Source organism: Nerophis lumbriciformis, linkage group LG15 (genome assembly GCF_033978685.3).
Source record: "Nerophis lumbriciformis linkage group LG15, RoL_Nlum_v2.1, whole genome shotgun sequence".
Lineage (NCBI taxonomy): Eukaryota > Metazoa > Chordata > Actinopteri > Syngnathiformes > Syngnathidae > Nerophis > Nerophis lumbriciformis.
Window position 1 is genome coordinate 24,506,750 of NC_084562.2, and position 19,597 is coordinate 24,526,346.

General features: G+C 41.6%; 1 protein-coding gene across 4 annotated transcripts in view; it reads left to right on the forward strand.

Annotated features, from left to right (window-relative positions):
• Positions 1-19,597, forward strand: part of tdrd3 (tudor domain containing 3) — a 61,938-nt gene that overhangs the window by 19,443 nt on the left and 22,898 nt on the right. For all 4 annotated transcript variants that reach the window (XM_072914806.1, XM_061974700.2, XM_061974699.2 and 1 more), the window contains 4 exons: positions 7,277-7,418; positions 7,533-7,604; positions 16,396-16,539; positions 16,732-16,869. In XM_072914806.1, coding sequence (XP_072770907.1) covers positions 7,277-7,418; positions 7,533-7,604; positions 16,396-16,539; positions 16,732-16,869 — 496 coding nt within the window. The remainder of the gene's footprint in view (positions 1-7,276; positions 7,419-7,532; positions 7,605-16,395; positions 16,540-16,731; positions 16,870-19,597) is intronic.

Below are 19,597 nucleotides of genomic sequence, written 5' to 3' on the forward strand. Positions count from 1 at the left end.
GATCCGATATTTGGATCGGATCGGCCGCCGATATTTGCAAAAAAATGCGTATCGGCAAGGCATGGGAAAATGCCGATCCAGATCCAGTTTAAAAAAAAAACTCCGGTCCGTGTTTTCCAACGCACCGATTTAAATAATACATTCCACTTTTCTGCTGCTCCCTAATTTCCGTTCCGCATTTTCAAGCACACCTTCAACACATCCACAGGTCTGTGGATTCTCACGCAGTTGCTTTTAGCTGCTGGCATTACACGACAGGCTCTTCTCACTCTTTCCTGTGTCTCCCTCTCACAGACAGCAAGCGCACCTTCTTACACACGTCACATACTGTCACGTCATACGTCACATACGTATACGTCCTCTCCCAGCAGAGAGCGAGGTAGCAGCATGGCTAACGTTAGCTGTGATGCTAGCGCAGCCGCTAAGGTGCGCGCCTGCTCAAGCGTCCTCTGCGCACGGCAAATCTATGCCACGCACAAAATCAAATAAAAAAATAAGCGCATAACAATTTTCGACACACGGACACGACAGAGAAAACAGTTTTCGTCATCATTGTTCAAATATTGTGACGTCTGTCGAGACGCTTATCTCCATTCGGTGCCACACGTCCACACCATCAAAATGCCCAGGCAAAAATTTCCACATCAACACCGTATGAAAAAAATAGTGATTTTTTTTAGTTGGGATTTCCCTTTCTGCATGAAAGTTTAAAAGTAGCATATATTAATGCAGTATGAAGAAGAATGTTTTAATGTAGACATGCAAGCCTTGAAAGAACATTTTAAAAATCAAGACTACATTTCCTGCAAATGGGTGCATTTCTACCCTATATTTTAACTTTAGATTTATTCTCATATCAAACTCTTTTAGTTGTCTTTTTGACACTTACACCCGGCGCCCCCCTCCACACCCCGGATTATAAATAATGTAAATAATTCAATGTGATTATCTTGTGTGATGACTGTATTATGATGATAGTATATATCTGATAGTATATATCTGTATCATGAATCAATTTAAGTGGACTCCGACTTAAACAAGTTGAAAAACTTATTGGGGTGTTACCATTTAGTGGTCAATTGTACGGAATATGTACTTCACTGTGCAACCTACTAATAAAAGTCTCAATCAATCAATCAAAACACATAGAATCATCATACTGCTGTGATTATATGCATCAAGTGTTCATTCAAGGCTAAGGCAAAATATCGAGATATATATTGTGTATCGCAATATGGCCTTAAAATATCGCAATATTAAAAAAAGGCCATATCGCCCAGCCCTAGTTCAATGATGCCATTTCTGTTTGTCATGTATAATTTTGTCTATTTTGTGTTTATCCTTGAATAAACAGGTCAGTTTCTTGTTACCAACCATTGTGTATTATTCAAACTCCCCTAATTCAGCTGGCTAGTTGTTATCAAGAGTACTAAAACCCTTTTCAACATGATTCTGACAACTAAGTAGGGTAAATAACTTTAAACTTTTTAATACATGCTCGGATAGGCCAGTATCTGTCGGTATCGGTCAGTATCGGATCGGAAGTGCAAAAACCTGGATCGGGACATCCCTAGTCTGTACATTGTTGCATTTACCTTTCAAGTCTCCAAATTCCTGCTTCTGAATAATATTCCACCGTTTGATTTTGCAACCAACATTTGTCCAGGTTATAAATGATGCCTGATTTCTGGCACTCGCACCAAAGAGTTCATGCTTTGTCTCATCAGACCAGAGAATTGTGTTTCTCATGGTCTTGAGAGGCTTTCAGGTCCCGTTTGGACATTTCCAGGCAGGCTGCTAGGTGTCTTTTCATCTCTACCTGATTGCTAGCTTGCTGCAGAGATGGTTGTTCTTCTGGATGGTTCTCTTCTGTTAACGGAGGAATGTCAGAGTAACAATCAGGTCAACCCCCCAACTATGGCCCTTTTCCCTATCCCTCAGTTATGACGGCTAATCCAGTTCTGGGAAGCTTCCGGGTGGTTTCGAACATAGATCGATAGATAGTACTTTATTGATTCCTTCAGGAGAGTTCCCTCAGGAAAATTAAAAAGTTCCCTCCTTCCACTTACGGATGATAGAGGCCACCGTTTCCATTTGGACCTAAAATCCTTCTGTACCAATCACCCAGAAATCATTTTTTTCTCTGAGGTGTACAGACGTCTCCTTTGACTTCATGCTTGGTTTGTGCTCTGACATGCTTTGTCAACTGTGGTACCCCTTAGAGACAGGTGCATGTATTTCTAAATCATGTCGAGTCAGTGGAATGTACAACGAGTTGACTCAATTTAAGCTGTAGAAAAAATTCTGTAGTCCCACGAGTGGAGCCAGAATCTGTCTGAGCTCAGTTTTCAACTTAATGAGAAAATGTGTGAATGCTTACCAGTGTTTTGCCACTTACTGGCAATCAATTTGTGGCGGGTTGGCCAGAGTGGCCTCTAAATGAGATTACCATATAATTCGCATAATTGGCAAGACAAGACGATTTAAAATTGTTATCTTTAAACGGCTGAGAAAATGTTTTACATATATTTAAAGACAAGTCTGAGTTATTAGTAACATGTCGTTTTGCTCTGCTTTTCAATTGTTGCTGCTTATTTTATTACTGCAATGTAACGGAGACTGCACTTGGTTTGTTTACATATATTATCCTGACCTCCCTGAACGTTGCAATTTAGTTTGGCAGATACAGTGGGGCAAAAAAGTATTTAGTCAGCCACCGATTGTGCAAGTTCTCCCACTTAAAATGATGACAGAGGTCTGTAATTTTCATCATAGATACACTTCAACTGTGAGAGACAGAATGTGAAAAAAAAATCCAGGAATTCACATTGTAGGAATTTTAAATAATTTATTTGTAAATTATGGTGGAAAATAAGTATCAAACAAGGAAGATCTCTGGCTCTCACAGACCTGAAACTTCTTCTTTAAGAAGCTCTTCCGTCCTCCACTCGTTACCTGTATTAATGGCACCTGTTTGAACTCGTTATCTGTATAAAAGACACCTGTCCACAGCGTCAAACAGTCAGACTCCAAACTCCACTATGGCCAAGACCAAAGAGCTGTCGAAGGACACCAGGAAAAGAATCGTAGACCTGCACCAGACTGTGAAGAGTGAATCTACAATAGGCAAGAAGCTTGGTGTGAAAAAAATCAACTGTGGGAGCAATTATCAGAAAATGGAAGACATGCAAGACCACTGATAATCTCCCTCGATCTGGGGCTCCACGCAAGATCTCATCCCGTGGGGTCAAAATGATCATGAGAACGGTGAGCAAAAATCCCAGAACCACACGGGGAGACCTGGTGAATGACCTGCAGAGAGCTGGGACCAAAGTAACAAAGGTTACCATCAGTAACACACTACGTCGACAGGGAATCAAATCCTGCAGTGCCAGACGTGTCCCCCTGCTTAAGCCAGTGCATGTCCAGGCCCGTCTGAAGTTTGCCAGAGAGCACATGGATGATACAGCAGAGGATTGGGAGATTGTCATGTGGTCAGATGAAACCAAAATAGAACTTTTTGGTATAAACTCAACTCGTCGTGTTTGGAGGAAGAAGAATACTGAGTTGCATCCCAAGAACACCATATCGACTGTGAAGCATGGGGGTGGAAACATCTTGCTTTGGGGCTGTTTTTCTGCTAAGGGGACAGGCCGACTGATCCGTGTTAAGGATAGAATGAATGGGGCCATGTATCGTGAAATTCTGAGCCAAAACCTCCTTCCATCAGTGAGAGCTTTGAAGATGAAACGTGGCTGGGTCTTCCAGCATGACAATGATCCCAAACACACCGCCCGGGCAACGAAGGAGTGGCTCCGTAAGAAGCATTGGAAAGTCCTGGAGTCTCCAGACCTCAACCCCATAGAAAATCTGTGGAGGGAGTTGAAAGTCCGTGTTGCTCGGCGACAGCCCCAAAACATCACTGCTCTCGAGAAGATCTGCATGGAGGAATGGGCCAAAATACCAGCTACTGTGTGTGCAAACCTGGTAAAGACCTATAGTAATCGTTTGACCTCTGTTATTGCCAACAAAGGTTATATTACAAAGCATTGAGTTGAATTTTTGTTATTGACCAAATACTTATTTTCCACCATAATTTACAAATAAATTCTTTAAAATTCCTACAATGTGAATTCCAGGATTTTTTTTTCACATTCTGTCTCTCACAGTTGAAGTGTACCTATGATGAAAATTACAGACCTCTGTCATCATTTTAAGTGGGAGAACTTGCACAATTGGTGGCTGACTAAATACTTTTTTGCCCCACTGTATGTAAACAGTCTTTAAATTAAAGATGAAAAAAAACGTTCAACATGAGGTTGTTTATTGATTGTTTCTACAATGAAGTTACTGTAAAACTAAGCACACAAATAAAGTACATTAATATACACAAAGTGCACAAACATATAGGAATCATGTTAAATCAACAATACGGTTTGGTATAAAAGAAGAAAACGTACAGGATAAAGGTCGGGTCTTATGCTACTGGCTTAATGCTAACATGCAATGGACAGCTCCATTGACAGGCTAGGAAAAATAGCATTGCAATTGTTTTAAACTTGTAAAAATGTGATTTTGGCGGAACAAAGTAGACATTAAATAGAAAATAAATTTCTACTTACAGACATATATTCACCATACCCTGTGAAACTAATATCGACGCTAACTGTGTACTCTTTGGCCAGTCTGCTGTGCTACCTGTTTCTCAAACCTCGCAATCTAATTTCCAGGCATGTGATTTTTCCGTCTAAAGTCGGAATTCCGTCTTTTTTAATGTCGGGGAAAAAAAAATTATCTCCCGTTTTTTTTTCCGACCCTAAATCAAGATTCGAGACGTAGTTTATATTACGCCGTAGCTGATTGGTCGATATGTTCCTTGTGACCAATCAGGACATCTGTTATGAATGATGACGTTAATAACGTCATCATTCATAATGGTTATTACCGCCATTTTCCGTATGTAAACGATGTCGGTTCTCGAGAGAAAAGACGCTTTACGAGTAAAAGAAATTGATAAACATGTCAAAAATAAGTTTCGATGGGACTGGATGGAAAGGGAAATCACTGATACTGTTGGGAAGAAGGAAGTTACGACTTTGTTCGGTGATTTTATTCGGAAAATCGATCGTCCCGGAAAGGTTTTGTGCACGTGGTGTCATGATAATATTGACTATGGATCACTAGGTTTCAAGGCTTTGGAAGTACATGCGAAACGCCAAAAACATATGAAACAACTTGAAGCAAGGTATGTTCTATTAATGATGTTTTCATGTCTTTAAACACTAAAATATTTTCTTCAAATGGTGCTGTCTTTGTTAATTTTAGCATGTTAAATTGGTGAAAAACCAGGAGCTTCGGGGGGCGTCGCCCCCCTTTTCCCCCCACCAGGGCACCGCCCTGGACCTGGCTGGGGGCCTTCGTCCCCCAGACCCTCGGAAATGTTTTCAGTCTTTTATATATATCACCTAGAAGGCAAAGCATTTCCTGTATTGCAAAATAAAGAATACAAAGTGGGGTTTTGTCAGGTTCAAACACTGATGACATCTATTAACCAGACAAGAAGCAAGGAATCATGCAGAGACAGCGTTCAATTTAGCTCATGAGGAGAACGCATGGAGCTGCACACTTAGTCACAATCTCGTCCTACGCCAGGGGTCGGCAACCCGCGACTCCGGAGCCGCATGCGGCTCTTTGATCACTCTGATGCGGCTCAGCAGCTTACTTGCTGAACCCCCCAATTTTCCCGTGAGACTTCCGGATTTCAGTGCCTCTCGCAGAAAACTCCCGGAATTAATATTCACCGATGTTCACCCTTATGCGTAATAAGGGCGTGCCATGATGGTACAACATTTGGCGCCCTCTACAATCTGTATTAACAGCGTGCCAGCCCAACACTTGTTATACAATATACATCTTCTGCTTGCACACGTACGTGACAGCAAGGCATACTTGGTCAACAGCCACACAGGTTACACTGACGGTGGTCATATAAAACAACTTTAACACTCTTATTAATAATGCGCCACACTTTGAACCAAAACCAAACAAGAATGACAAACACATTTCGGGAGAACATCTGCACCTTAACACAACATAAACACAACAGAACAAACACCCAGAATCCCATGCAGCCCTGACTCTTCCGGGCTACATTATACACCCCTGCTACCACCAAACCCCGCCCCCACCCCAACCCTGCTCCCTCACACATCAACCCCCCCCCTCCCCCCCCCCCCCCCCCCCCCCCTCTCTCTGTGCGTCGCTTGAGGTGGGCGGGGTTTGGTGGGGGTGGGGGGTGTATAATGTATCCCGGAAGAGTTAGGGCTGCATGGGATTCTGGGTATTTGTCCTGTTGTGTTTATGTTGTGTTACGGTGCAGATGTTCTCCCGAAAAAAAAAATCGTATGCAGTGTTATTTCATTTAAAATTTCAAAAAAGATTTGCGGCTCCCATTGTTTTCTATAATTTGTGAAACTGGTCAAAATGGCTCTTTGACTGGTAAAGGTTGCCGACCCCTGTCCTACGCTTTTTCTATTTATTCAGGAGTTCCACAGTCAACATCACTGAGGCCGCCTCTAAAAGGAGTGGTCACATATATCATGCAAAGCAGGTCCAGTACGCACAATACGTGACGGAATGTGCTGGGGCCTTGAGATTTCGCCTTGTCTCCGCTTCGTCTGCGTGCTGTCGTCTTATCTTCGTTGAGGTCCTTGAAGTCCTTGGCTGTTAGCGGGCTAAAAAAAAAAGATAACATCTGCGGCTGAGGCCACCCCTCAGACAAGAAGTTTTGTCCTTGCACAGATAGGAAAAATACAGCTTGCGCACAATAGCTTTAAGCATACCAAAGTTGGGTGATAATATATATACATGATTATTCTAACAGATTTTTTAAAACTTGTAACATCCCTAAATTTACTTGTGGAAGATTTACCTTACTGAATCACAAAATCTTTAAAATATGTTTTAAAATGTTAATTGTTTACACCAATTTTAATTTTTAGTGTTGTGTGGCTCTTCTAAATATACTTGTGGCAGGCCACAATGGGAACTGTGTATCATACTGTATGTATATGTGGTTTCTTTTTTTTAAATTGAAAAATTATCATATTGTCGTTATGTGTTGCTGGTAAAAACCTGATGAGAAAAACAAATGTCATGTTGGAATACTGTATGACTGTAACATAAAATGTGGAAAATGTGAAGCGTTACTTTGCACTGTCAAATGTAACGTGTAGCACTACTTGTGTGTTAACTTCTCATCATTTTTGCGTTTCAGCCTCAATACTCCCCCGGGAACAAAAATCAAACTGCTTGGAACAATCACGGCCAAAAATGGGTTCTTGCTTCTTGACGACTCCAAAATGGATGTTCTTGGTGGAGAGGTTGAACATATGGTGGAGAAATGGGAACTGCAAAGAGTAAGAGCGGATTTCTTCTTAAACTTTTAGATATTTTAGCCTTTTTCACGGCTTGTTTGAATATTTGTTTCCTTAGATTGACATGTTAATGCAGCTCTCTCATTCTTCCTGCAGAGTCTGGCCAAACACAGTAGAAATAACATTGTGGCAGAAGGTGGGCCGCCTCCTTTTGTGCCATTTGGCCAGGTGAGCTTAACCCTTATTAATCTTCTCAAAGCCACATGTTCAGATTCAGCTACAGCAGGGGTGCTCACACTTTTTCTGCAGGCGAGCTACTTTTCAATTGATCAAGTCGTGGGGATCTACCTCATTCATATATATCATTTATATTTACTTATTTATGAAATATATGTTTTTGTTAACAAGTTAAAGGTGTTTAATGATAATGCAAGCATGGGGTCACCACTTTGTCAACAAATGCGTGAGCAAATTGTCCAACAGTTTAAGAACAACATTTCTCTACCAGCTATTGCAAGGAATTTAGGGATTTCACCATCTACGGTCCGTAATATCATCAAAAGGTTCAGAGAATCTGGAAAAATCACTGCACTTAACATTGAATTCCCGTGACTTTCGATCCCTCAGGCGGTACTGCATCAAAAAACGACAATAGTGTGTAAAGGATATCACCACGTGGGCTCAGGAACACTTCAGAAAACCACTGTCAGTAACTACAGTTGGTCGTTACATCTGTAAGCGCAAGTTAAAACTCTCCTATGCAAAACCAAAGCCGTTTATCAACAACACCCAGAAACGCCGCCGGCTTCGCTGGGCCCGAGCTAAACTAAGATGGACTGCTGCAAAGTGGAAAAGTGTTCCGTAATACTTGTAACACATATAGTTAATATTGTTAAAAAATTAAAGGTGTTTTATGATAATACAAGTATGTTTAATACATATAGTTAATATTGTTAACAAGTAAAAGGTGTTTAAAGATAATGAAAGCATGTTTAACACATATAGTTAATATTGTTAAAAAATTAAAGGTGTTTAATGATAATACAAGCATGTTTAATACATATAGTTAATATTGTTAACAAGTTAAAGGTGTTTAATGATAATACAAGCATGTTTAACACATAGTTAATATTGTTAAAAAAATTAAAGGTGTTTAATGATAATACAAGAATGTTTAATACATATAGTTAAAATTGTTAACAACTTAAAGGTGTTTAAAGATAATACAAGCATGTTTAACACATATAGTTAATATTGTTAACAACTTAAAGGTGTTTAATGATAATACAAGCATGTTTAACACATATAGTTAATATTGTTAATAAGTTAAAGGTGTTTAAAGATAATACAAGCATGTTTAACACATATAGTTAATATTGTTAATAAGTTAAAGGTGTTTAAAGATAATACAAGCATGTTTAACACATATAGTTCAATCAATCAATCAATCAATCTTTATTTATATAGCCCTAAATCACAAGTGTCTCAAAGGGCTGCACAAGCCACAACGACATCCTCGGTACAAAGCCCACATACGGGCAAGGAAAAACTCACCCCAGTGGGACGTCGATGTGAATGACTATGAGAAACCTTGGAGAGGACCGCATATGTGGGTAACCCCCCCCCTCTAGGGGAGACCGAAAGCAATGGATGTCGAGTGGGTCTGACATAATATTGTGAGAGTCCAGTCCATAGTGGATCCAACATAATAGTAGTAAGAGTCCAGTCCATAGTGGGGCCAGCAGGACACCATCCCGAGCGGAGACGGGTCAGCAGCGCAGAGATGTTCCCAGCCGATGCACAGGCGAGCGGTCCACCCCGGGTCCCGACTCTGGACAGCCAGCACTTCATCCATGGCCACCGGACCTGTGCCCCCCCCCCTCAAGGAAAAGGGGAGCAGAGGAGAAAAGAAAAGAAACGGCAGATCAACTGGTCCAACAGGGGGGCTACTTAAAGGCTAGAGTATACAAATGAGCTTTAAGATGGGACTTAAATGCTTCTACTGAGGTAGCATCTCTAATTGTTACCGGGAGGGCATTCCATAGTACTGGAGCCCGAATAGAAAACGCTCTATAGCCCGCAGACTTTTTTTGGGCTCTGGGAATCACTAATAAGCCGGAGTTCTTTGAACGCAGATTTCTTGCCGGGACATATGGTACAATGCAATCGACAAGATAGGACGGAGCTAGACCGTGTAGTATTTTATACGTAAGTAGTAAAACCTTAAAGTCACTTCTTAAGTGCACAGGAAGCCAGTGCAGGTGAGCCAGTATAGGCGTAATATGATCAAACTTTCTTGTTCTTGTCAAAAGTCTAGCAGCCGCATTTTGTACCAACTGTAATTTTTTAATGCTAGACATAGGGAGACCCGAAAATAATACGTTACAGTAGTCGAGACGAGACGTAACGAACGCATGAATAATGATCTCAGCGTCGCTAGTGGATAAAATAGAACGAATTTTAGCGATATTACGGAGATGAAAGAAGGCCGTTTTAGTAACACTCTTAATGTGTGATTCAAACGAGAGAGTTGGGTCGAAGATAATACCCAGATTCTTTACTGATTCGCCTTGTGTAATTGTTTGGTTGTCAAATGTTAAGGTGGTATTATTAAATAAATGTCGGTGTTTAGCAGGACCGATAATCAGCATTTCCGTTTTCTTGGCGTTGAGTTGCAAGAAGTTAGCGGACATCCATTGTTTAATTTCATTAAGACACGCCTCCAGCTGACTACAATCCGGCGTGTTGGTCAGCTTTAGGGGCATGTAGAGTTGGGTGTCATCAGCATAACAATGAAAGCTAACACCGTATTTGCGTATGATGTCGCCTAGCGGCAGCATGTAAATACTAAAGAGTGCAGGGCCAAGAACCGAACCCTGAGGAACTCCGCACGTTACCTTAACATAGTCCGAGGTCACATTATTATGGGAGACGCATTGCATCCTGTCAGTAAGATAAGAGTTAAACCACGACAAAGCTAAGTCTGACATACCAATACGTGTTTTGATACGCTCTAATAAAATATTATGATCGACGGTATCGAAAGCAGCGCTAAGATCAAGAAGCAGCAACATAGATGACGCATCAGAATCCATCGTTAGCAGTAGATCATTAGTCATTTTTGCGAGGGCTGTCTCCGTAGAGTGATTTGCCCTGAAACCGGATTGAAAAGGTTCACAGAGATTGTTAGACACTAAGTGTTCATTTAGCTGCTGTGCGACAATTTTTTCGAGGATTTTCGAAATAAAGGGAAGGTGGGACACCGGTCGGTAGTTTACCATGAGGTCAGGATCAAGGTTAGGTCTTTTGAGCAGAGGATGAATAACCGCTTTCTTGAATGCTAGGGGAACAGTGCCAGAGGAAAGTGATAAGTTTATAATATTTAGCACTGATGGACCTAATAATACAAAAAGCTCCTTGATAAGTTTCCCAGGAAGTGGGTCAAGTAAACATGTTGTTTGTTTTATCCCACTTACACGCTGTAATAGTTCCTCTAATGTTATTTCATCAAAAAGAGAGAGACTATTTTGTATTGCAGTATCCGTCGTAGATACAGTTGTATCTGTGTTCATAGAACCCAGTTGTAGCTGGGATGCGTTGTTTTTAATCTCCTTTCTAATGAGTTCAATTTTCTTATTAAAGAAATTCATAAAGTCATCTGCCGAGTGGGTGGAGCTATTGGGAGGAGTCCCTTGTTGGGTTAGCGATGCTACTGTACTAAACAAAAATTTAGGGTCGTTTTTGTTGAGGCGGATGAGATTTGAGTAATATTTAGCTTTAGCTAAGGTAAGCATGCGTTTATACGATATTAAACTATCACTCCATGCTTGATGGAAAACCTCAAGCTTGGTCGCGCGCCATTTGCGTTCCAACTTTCTACATGATAATTTATGAGCTCTGGTTTCCTCTGTAAACCATGGGGTGCGCCTTTTAGGGGCCCTTTTTTGTTTTAGCGGTGCTATACTATCAATGGTTTTGCGCAGGGCATTGTCAAAGTTGTTAGTGAGGTTATCAATAGAGCCGACATAATTTGGGAATGGTGCCATTACCGAAGGCAGTAGGTCAGCAAGAGTCATCGTTGTGGCGGCATTAATGTTGCGGCTGCTATAGCAGTTATTATTATTATTAGTTTGTTGACAATGAGTCAGAACTTCGAATTTTATAAGGTAATGATCGGACATTACTTTAGTATACGGGAGTACCATAACTTTGGAGGTGGTGACACCCCTGATGTTAATAAGTTAAAGGTGTTTAAAGATAATACAAGCATGTTTAACACATATAGATTCCTTTCTTTCACGAAGACAAGAATATAAGTTGGTGTATTACCTGATTCTGATGACTTGCATTGATTGGACAGTGGTTCTGATAATGTCCGCATTTTCGAATGGAGGAGAAAAAAAGTCCTCCTTTCTGTCCAATACCGCATGAAAGTGGTTGGTTTTTGGCATCTGATTTGTCCAGCTTCCGTACTCTTTTGTATACACTTTACAAGAAATACATTGTCGGCAAATTCCGTAGCTTGCTAGCTTGTGCACGCCAGCTTTCTGAGACTCTTATTTTGGTAGCGCAACTGTGCAACTGTGCAGTCGGTCTTTGGAGTTTTGACGACAGGTACGGCGCCAGAGTCTGTTGAAATAAAGTGTTTCTCGCCTTCCAGTCGGTCATTTTAATGAGCTGGCAGCAGCCAGCGTCATCTCAGAAGACCCTCGGGTGCCGTGAATGTCAATCAAGGGACGTCATAGTGAAGATTTATGATCGCTCATTTTTAGGACTATTTTTTTAATGCCTGGCTGGTGATCGACTGACACACCCACCGAGATCGACCGGTAGCTCGCGATCGACGTAATGAGCACCCCTGAGCTACAGTATAACGTCATTAAACATCTGCAGGGTTTCGCCTAGATTGGGGGCGTGGTCAATATGACATCATACATATGACATGATCATTTTGTTTCGCATTGAAGCATATATTTTCTTTAAAAAGGCAAACGAATGTTTTATGTATATATAAAAAACAATATTAGTGTTATTACCGTATTTTCCGGACCATAAGGCGCACCGGATTATAAGGCGCACTGCCGATGAATGGTCTATTTTTTATCTTTTTTCATATATTAATAAGGCGCATTAAAGGAGTCATATTATATTTTTTTCTAAATGTAAAAGACTTCCTTGTGGTCTACATAACATGTAATGGTGGTTCTTTGGTCAAAATGTTGCATGGATGATGTTTTACACATCATCTTCAAGTCGCTTTCTGACAGTCTTTTCAGGATGCGCCGTTTTGTGGGCAGGTCTTATTCACGTGACTCACCTTCGACAGCGTCTTCTCCCCGTCATCTTTGTTGTAGCGGTGTAGCGTGCAAGGACGGGAGTGGAAAAAGTGTCAAAAGATGGAGCTAACTGTTTTAATGACATTCAGTATTTACTTCCATCAATAACGGACAGAAATGTGTCCCGTGAAAGACCGTCCGACCGGAACTCTAATAACTAAAGTTCCTTGGGTGAATAATGTAAACTCACTACACCGGTATGTTTTAGCGCTTACATGGCGAGTTTACTGACAGATATAAGTAAGAACTTTACACTACTTTATATTAGAAATGGCAACAGCGGAGTATGAATGTCACATAACAAGAAGATAGAGAAAAAGAAGAAGCTTATCAACTACAAAGGCGGACGCGCGCACATTTTCTGGATTTATGCAGATCCCAAATACAGATCAGCAGGTACCAGAAGGTAAGAAAAGTTGCTTTTGCATAATATTGCGGAAAAAAAACGCCAGATAATAAGTTTTACCTTATTCACACCATAATAATACTCCTATGTTGAAGCACAGTACAAACCATCAAGCGGTGCGGCTTCATAGCTTACCAAAGTCGTACTAAAACATTTTGATAGATTTTGGAGTGCTGTGTTTAATGTTCTATATTTTCAATGGAACATGTGAAGGTGGGTCATGGGAACAGGCTTTTCAAAGTAAAAGTCCTGTGAATAAAGTACAAAGGCGGCAGCCACTGACAATTTCACACTGACTGACGTTAGGGATGTGTTACAAGTAGAGTTGTCCCGATACCATAATTTTGGTACCGTTACCAACCCATGTTCCCTCTAAGGTGCGCGCCTGTGCAATTGCGCACTGCTCAAGCGTCCTCTGCGCTCGGCAAATCTATGCCAAGCACAAAATCGAATAAAAAAAAAATAAGTGCATAACAATTTTCGACACGGACACGACATAGAAAACAGTTTTCGTCATCATTGTTCAAATATTGTAACGTCTGTCGAGACGCTTTGAGGACATGAATTCCATCCATCACTTTACTGAGCAAAACTTTTTGTCGGCCATAAACACATCACCAAAACATTAGTAAAAAAAAAAATTATATCTAGCAAAACTAGTCATTTTCTGCAGTACAAACCAGACCAAAACCAACTTTGTTATATCAACAGCAGCCGCTCGCTCTTTCTCACTTGCGCCAACACATGCACATATGGCACTTAGCCAGTGATGCGTTTACAGCCACACAAAAAGTCGGACAACTCCAACACCACACATAAAGTGTAATTCCAGGTCGTTACACTATGATTTATCAATCAAATGTGTGCTTATTCTAGTGTCATTTATTAGGAATCTTAATGTATGAATATTAATCATGAAATGCTGTTAGTATATTAAATAAATACTAATAAAAATATATTTTTTACAAACAGGAAGTTGCAGGAATGTACACATGATCCCCTGCTTACATCTCATTGTGCAACATGTGAATGTTTTAATGGGAACTAAATGCAATGTCTGAAAGGGGTACAAATTATTTCTAAAGCAGGACCTCCACCCAGACAAACAATACAAGTACACAGTTCATGAAAAACAATATTTTTTGTTATTGTCATTGTAAGTGGGCCTACCTAAACACTTATATTACAAAATAACCTAATGGAAATGACTGCTGTCATTTGATTATAATAATAAGAGAATGTTGTCTATCTATCTGTGTTGGCGACTTGTCCAGGGTGTACCCCACCTTCCGCCCGAATGCAGCTGAGATAAGCTCCAGCACCCCCCGCGACCCCGAAAGGGACAAGCGGTAGAAAATGGATGGATGGATGGCATATAAAATGTTGGTGTTGTTTACTTGAGTCATATTGCCATCATATTGTCTACGCGTATCTCTTATGTTTGACTGCCATCTACTGGTCACACTTATCTTTACACCATGTACCAAATAAAATAGCTTCGAGGTCGGTAAGCAAAACCAGAATGATTCCGTACATTAGGCGCACCGGGTTATAAGGCGCACTGTCAAGTTTTGAGGGTAAAAAAAGGATTATAAGTGTGCCTTATAGTCCGGAAAATACGGTAATTATTAATATTACCATTAATATTGTTAATATTATAAAATGGATGATCGCTATCAGCAACATTAAACCCTGAACTTCCCTTGTCGACGCAACATGGTCATGGTTTTTGGATGATTTTTAGAGGGTTTTATAGGGGAAATGGTAGAATCCTCATTCCCTGCATTGTTAGTCGCCTCATGCGAGCAGTTTTTCATTATCTACAAGACACATAAAAGGCAAAGATGTGTGTTCTTGTCCCACATAATGATTGTGGGAAAAGTGCATTTTCCCTTAACCCATCCATCCATCCATCCATCCATCTTCTTCCGCTTATCCGAGGTCGGGTCGCGGGGGCAGCAGCTTAAGCAGGGAAGCCCAGACTTTCCTCTCCCCAGCCACTTCGTCCAGCTCCTCCCGGGGGATCCCGAGGCGTTCCCAGGCCAGCCGGGAGAGATAGTCTTCCCAGCGTGTCCTGGGTCTTCCCCGTGGCCTCCTACCGGTCGGACGTGCCCGAAACACCTTCCTAGGGATGCGTTCGGGTGGCATCCTGACCAGATGCCCGAACCACCTCATCTGGCTCCTCTCGATGTGGAGGAGCAGCGGCTTTACTTTGAGCTCCTCCCGGATGACAGAGCTTCTCACCCTATCGCTAAGGGAGAGCCCCGCCACCCAGCGGAGGAAACTCATTTCGGCCGCTTGTACCCGTGATCTTGTCCTTTCGGTCATAACCCAAAGCTCATGACCATAGGTGAGGATGGGAACGTAGATCGACCGGTAAATTGAGAGCTTTGCCTTCCGGCTCAGCTCCTTCTTCACCACAACGGATCGATACAGCGTCCACATTACTGAAGACGCTGCACCGATCCGTCTGTCGATCTCACGATCCACTCTTCCCCCACTCGTGAACAAGACTCCGAGGTACTTGAACTCCTCCACTTGGGGCAAGATCTCCTCCCCAACCCGGAGATGGCACTCCACCCTTTTCCGGGAGAAAACCATGGACTCGGACTTGGAGGTGCTGATTCTCATCCCAGTCGCTTCACACTCGGCTGCGAACTGATCCAGTGAGAGCTGAAGATCTTGGCCGGAGGAAGCCATCAGGACCACATCATCTGCAAATAGCAGAGACCTAATCCTGCAGCCACCAAACCAGATCCCCTCAACGCCCTGACTGCGCCTAGAAATTCTGTCCATAAATGTTATGAACAGAATCGGTGACAAAGGGCAGCCTTGGCGGAGTCCAACCCTCACTGGAAACGTGTCCGACTTACTGCCGGCAATGCGGACCAAGCTCTGACACTGATTATACAGGGAGCGAACTGCCACAATAAGACAGTCCGTTACCCCGTACTCTCTGAGCACTCCCCACAGGACTCCCCACGGTCGAATGCCTTCTCCAAGTCCACAAAGCACATGTAGACTGGTTGGGCAAACTCCCATGCACCCTCAAGGACCCTGCCGAGAGTATAGAGCTGGTCCACAGTCCACAGTTTTCCCTTAACCAATAACGGCAAACTGGGGTTTGATTTGGATAAAACAATTGAGTGCAAGTTTCAGTACAGTACGTTGGTTCTGTCAGAATTACAGCGCAATTACTCAATAATGTCAAATTGAGGAGCAGATTGTAATGTTTGAGGGAACGTAAAAGTAAAATTGTTCTTGCGTGGTTTTGCAGAAGTGTGCGAGGAAGGATGAAACGGACAGCGAAGAGCTCGACCAGAGGAAAACTCTTAAGAGCGTCGTCAAAATCACGGATGAGAACGACGACTTTTCAAAGCAGCGATCAGCAGCGATTGCTGAAGTGGCTAAAACCAAAGAGGTCTGTAGATGGTTGACTCTACCCTGACTTTTCATCAGGTGGCTGCTTGCAGATGAAAACAATGTGTACTGTATTTTAAAATGTGTTTGCTGCAACCACAACAATCATTCATTCATTTTGAAATGTTATTGTTGCAAAACATCTCGAGACTTACCGCATAATCATGTTTATTTACATTTGTTTCCTTGTTAGGGTCCCCGAACATTTGGCGGAGGAGAAAACGCAGGGAGTAATTTGTCCAATTCTTACCGGGGCCGTGACCAGCATAGAAGGCGAGAAGATCGGGTTGAAAGATACGAAAGCAGACAAGATGCAAACTATCGAGACCTGGTGAGATGACTTGTTTTTGGTCACACTGCAAAAAGTCAAAAACAAGAAAAAATAATACAAAAATTAGGGGTATTTTACTTGAACTAAGCCAGGGTTCGGCAACCTTTACCAGTCAAAGAGCCATTTTGACCAGTTTCACAAATTATAGAAAACAATGGGAGCCGCAAACATTTTTTGAAATTTTAAATAGAATAACACTGCATACAAGGTATTTTTTTTGCTTTGTGCTATGTATAAACCAGGGGTCTCAGACACGCTGCCCACACCTTTATATGGAATTCGAAAGCTGGTGCGGCACGCGGGTTTGAAATGAATGGCGAAAGTCAGCGTCATGCGTGTCGTTATGGTAAAGCATATAGCACCCATTTCAACCAGCGTGCCTGATCAGCCTCACGTTGTACGGGGCTTGCACTTGCTCACGTATGTGACAGCAAGGCATACTTGCTCAACAACCACACAGGTTACACTGACGGTGGCGGTATAAAAAAAAAACAAACTTTAACACTCTTACTAATAATGCGCCACACTGTGAACCCACACCAAACAAGAATGACAAACACATTTCGGGAGAACATCTGCACCTTAACACAACATAAACACAACAGGACAAATACCCAGAATCCCATGCAGCCCTAACTCTTCCGGGATACATTATACACCCCCGCTACCAAACCCCGCCCACCTCAACCAACGCACAGAGAGAGGGGGGGGGGTTGATGTGTGAGGGAGCAGGGTTGGGGTGGGGGCGGGGTTTGGTGGTAGCGGGGGTGTATAATGTAGCCCGGAAGAGTTAGGGCTGCATGGGATTCTGGGTATTTGTTCTGTTGTGTTAAGGTGCAGATGTTCTCCCGAAATGTGTTTGTCATTCTTGTTTGGTTTTGGTTCAAAGTGTGGCGCATTATTAGTAAGAGTGTTAAAGTTGTTTTATATGGCCACCGTCAGTGTAACCTGTGTGGCTGTTGACCAAGTATGCCTTGCTGGCACCTACGTGTGCAAGCAGAAGATGTATATTTTATAACAAGTGTTGAACTGGCACGCTGTTAATACAGATTGTAGAGGACACCAAATGTTGTACTATCATGGCACGCTCTTATTATAGCTGTAAGGGTGAAAATCGGTGAATATTAATCCCGGGAGTTTTCTGCGAGAGGCACTGAAATCCGGAAGTCTCACGGGAAAATTGGGGGATTCAGCAAGCAAGCTGCTGAGCCGCATCAGAGTGATCAAAGAGCCGCATGCGGCTCCGGAGCCGCGGGTTGCCGACCCCTGAACTAAGCAAAATTATCTGCCAATAGAACAAGAAAATTTGGCTGGTCAAGACTTTCCAAAACAAGTCAAATTAGCTAACCTCAATGAACCCAAAAATACCTTAAAATAAGTATATTCTCACTAATAACAAGTGCACTTTTCTTGGTAGAAAAAAAAAAAAGAAACCTTTTTGCTCTATGTTGGAAAATATTCTTCTACAAAGTTTTGTTGTACTTGTGCAATGGCAATAAATACCTATCTATCTATCTATCTATCTATCTATTAGAGATGCGTGGATAGGCAATTATTTCATCCGCAACCGCATCACAAAAGTCGTCAACCATCCGCCTCACCCGAACCAACATTTTATCAAAACCACACCCGCCCGCACCCGCCCGTTGTTATATATCTAATATAGACGATGCAAGGCATTAGTGAGGTTATAAAGCTTTTGCCTGTTAAAGAAAGGAGACTGATCCAATGCAGCACAGACATTCAATGCGTGCCACGCATCTCTTGGCCACGCATTCGTGGCTAAGAGATATTAATGCGTGATAATATTATTTATCATTATTATAATATTATTGTCATTTCCATTAAGAAAGTGTTGACTATTGTTGCCAATGCCCTCAGATAGTGCGTTCCTCACACTTTGTGTGCGCAGTTGCAGCAAGCAGAACGAGGCTTTTAAGAAGTTAAAAAAATGTTTTAGAAAGACTAGGCCTATATTTTCGTCAGGTAAAAAAAATGTTCTGAATTTATTTCAATGAATATTAACTTGTTAACGTTATAATGCTCAAATAGGGACGAGGGCGGGGTGCACAGTGAAGCAGTGAACAATTTTGCGACAAAGATGAACCTTTATTGATTGATCTGCAGCCATGACAAAATATCAGACAATCTCCATTGTCAACGACAGGCAGGAAAATAAAGATAAACACATAGCCTATGTTGTAGGCATAGGCTCATACGTTTTTAAGTTGAAATTTAAAAAAAAAAAAAAAATGTGCCTCATAAGCCTTAGGCTGTCAATCACGCGCACAAACTATATGTCTATGTCATCTCTATTTAAACAAAAATAAATTAAATAAATAATAATAATAAATTACCTGCAACTTATTGGCCAAGGCAAATAGCTGAAGGGGGGAAATCAAACCCATCAGACTGCACTTTATCATCAAACTTGAATTATAATGAAAATAGACGGTCGCGACAAACAAAGCAGGCTAAATATCCTTACATTGTCGCCAATCGGAGATGCGCTTCACTTGAAAGCGAGGCCAAATAATTATTCACACATAGTAGTATATCTCCAATAGAAAAAAAACACAATAAACAACGCAATTGCCTTAATTCCTTTGCATTGTAGTGCGCCCAAACAACACGTAACCATCAAAATTATTTAGCTGACCGAACTCAATATAGGTTAGACATGGACTTATTTGGTATAGCCTATAGGTAACGTAGACTAATTCGTTTA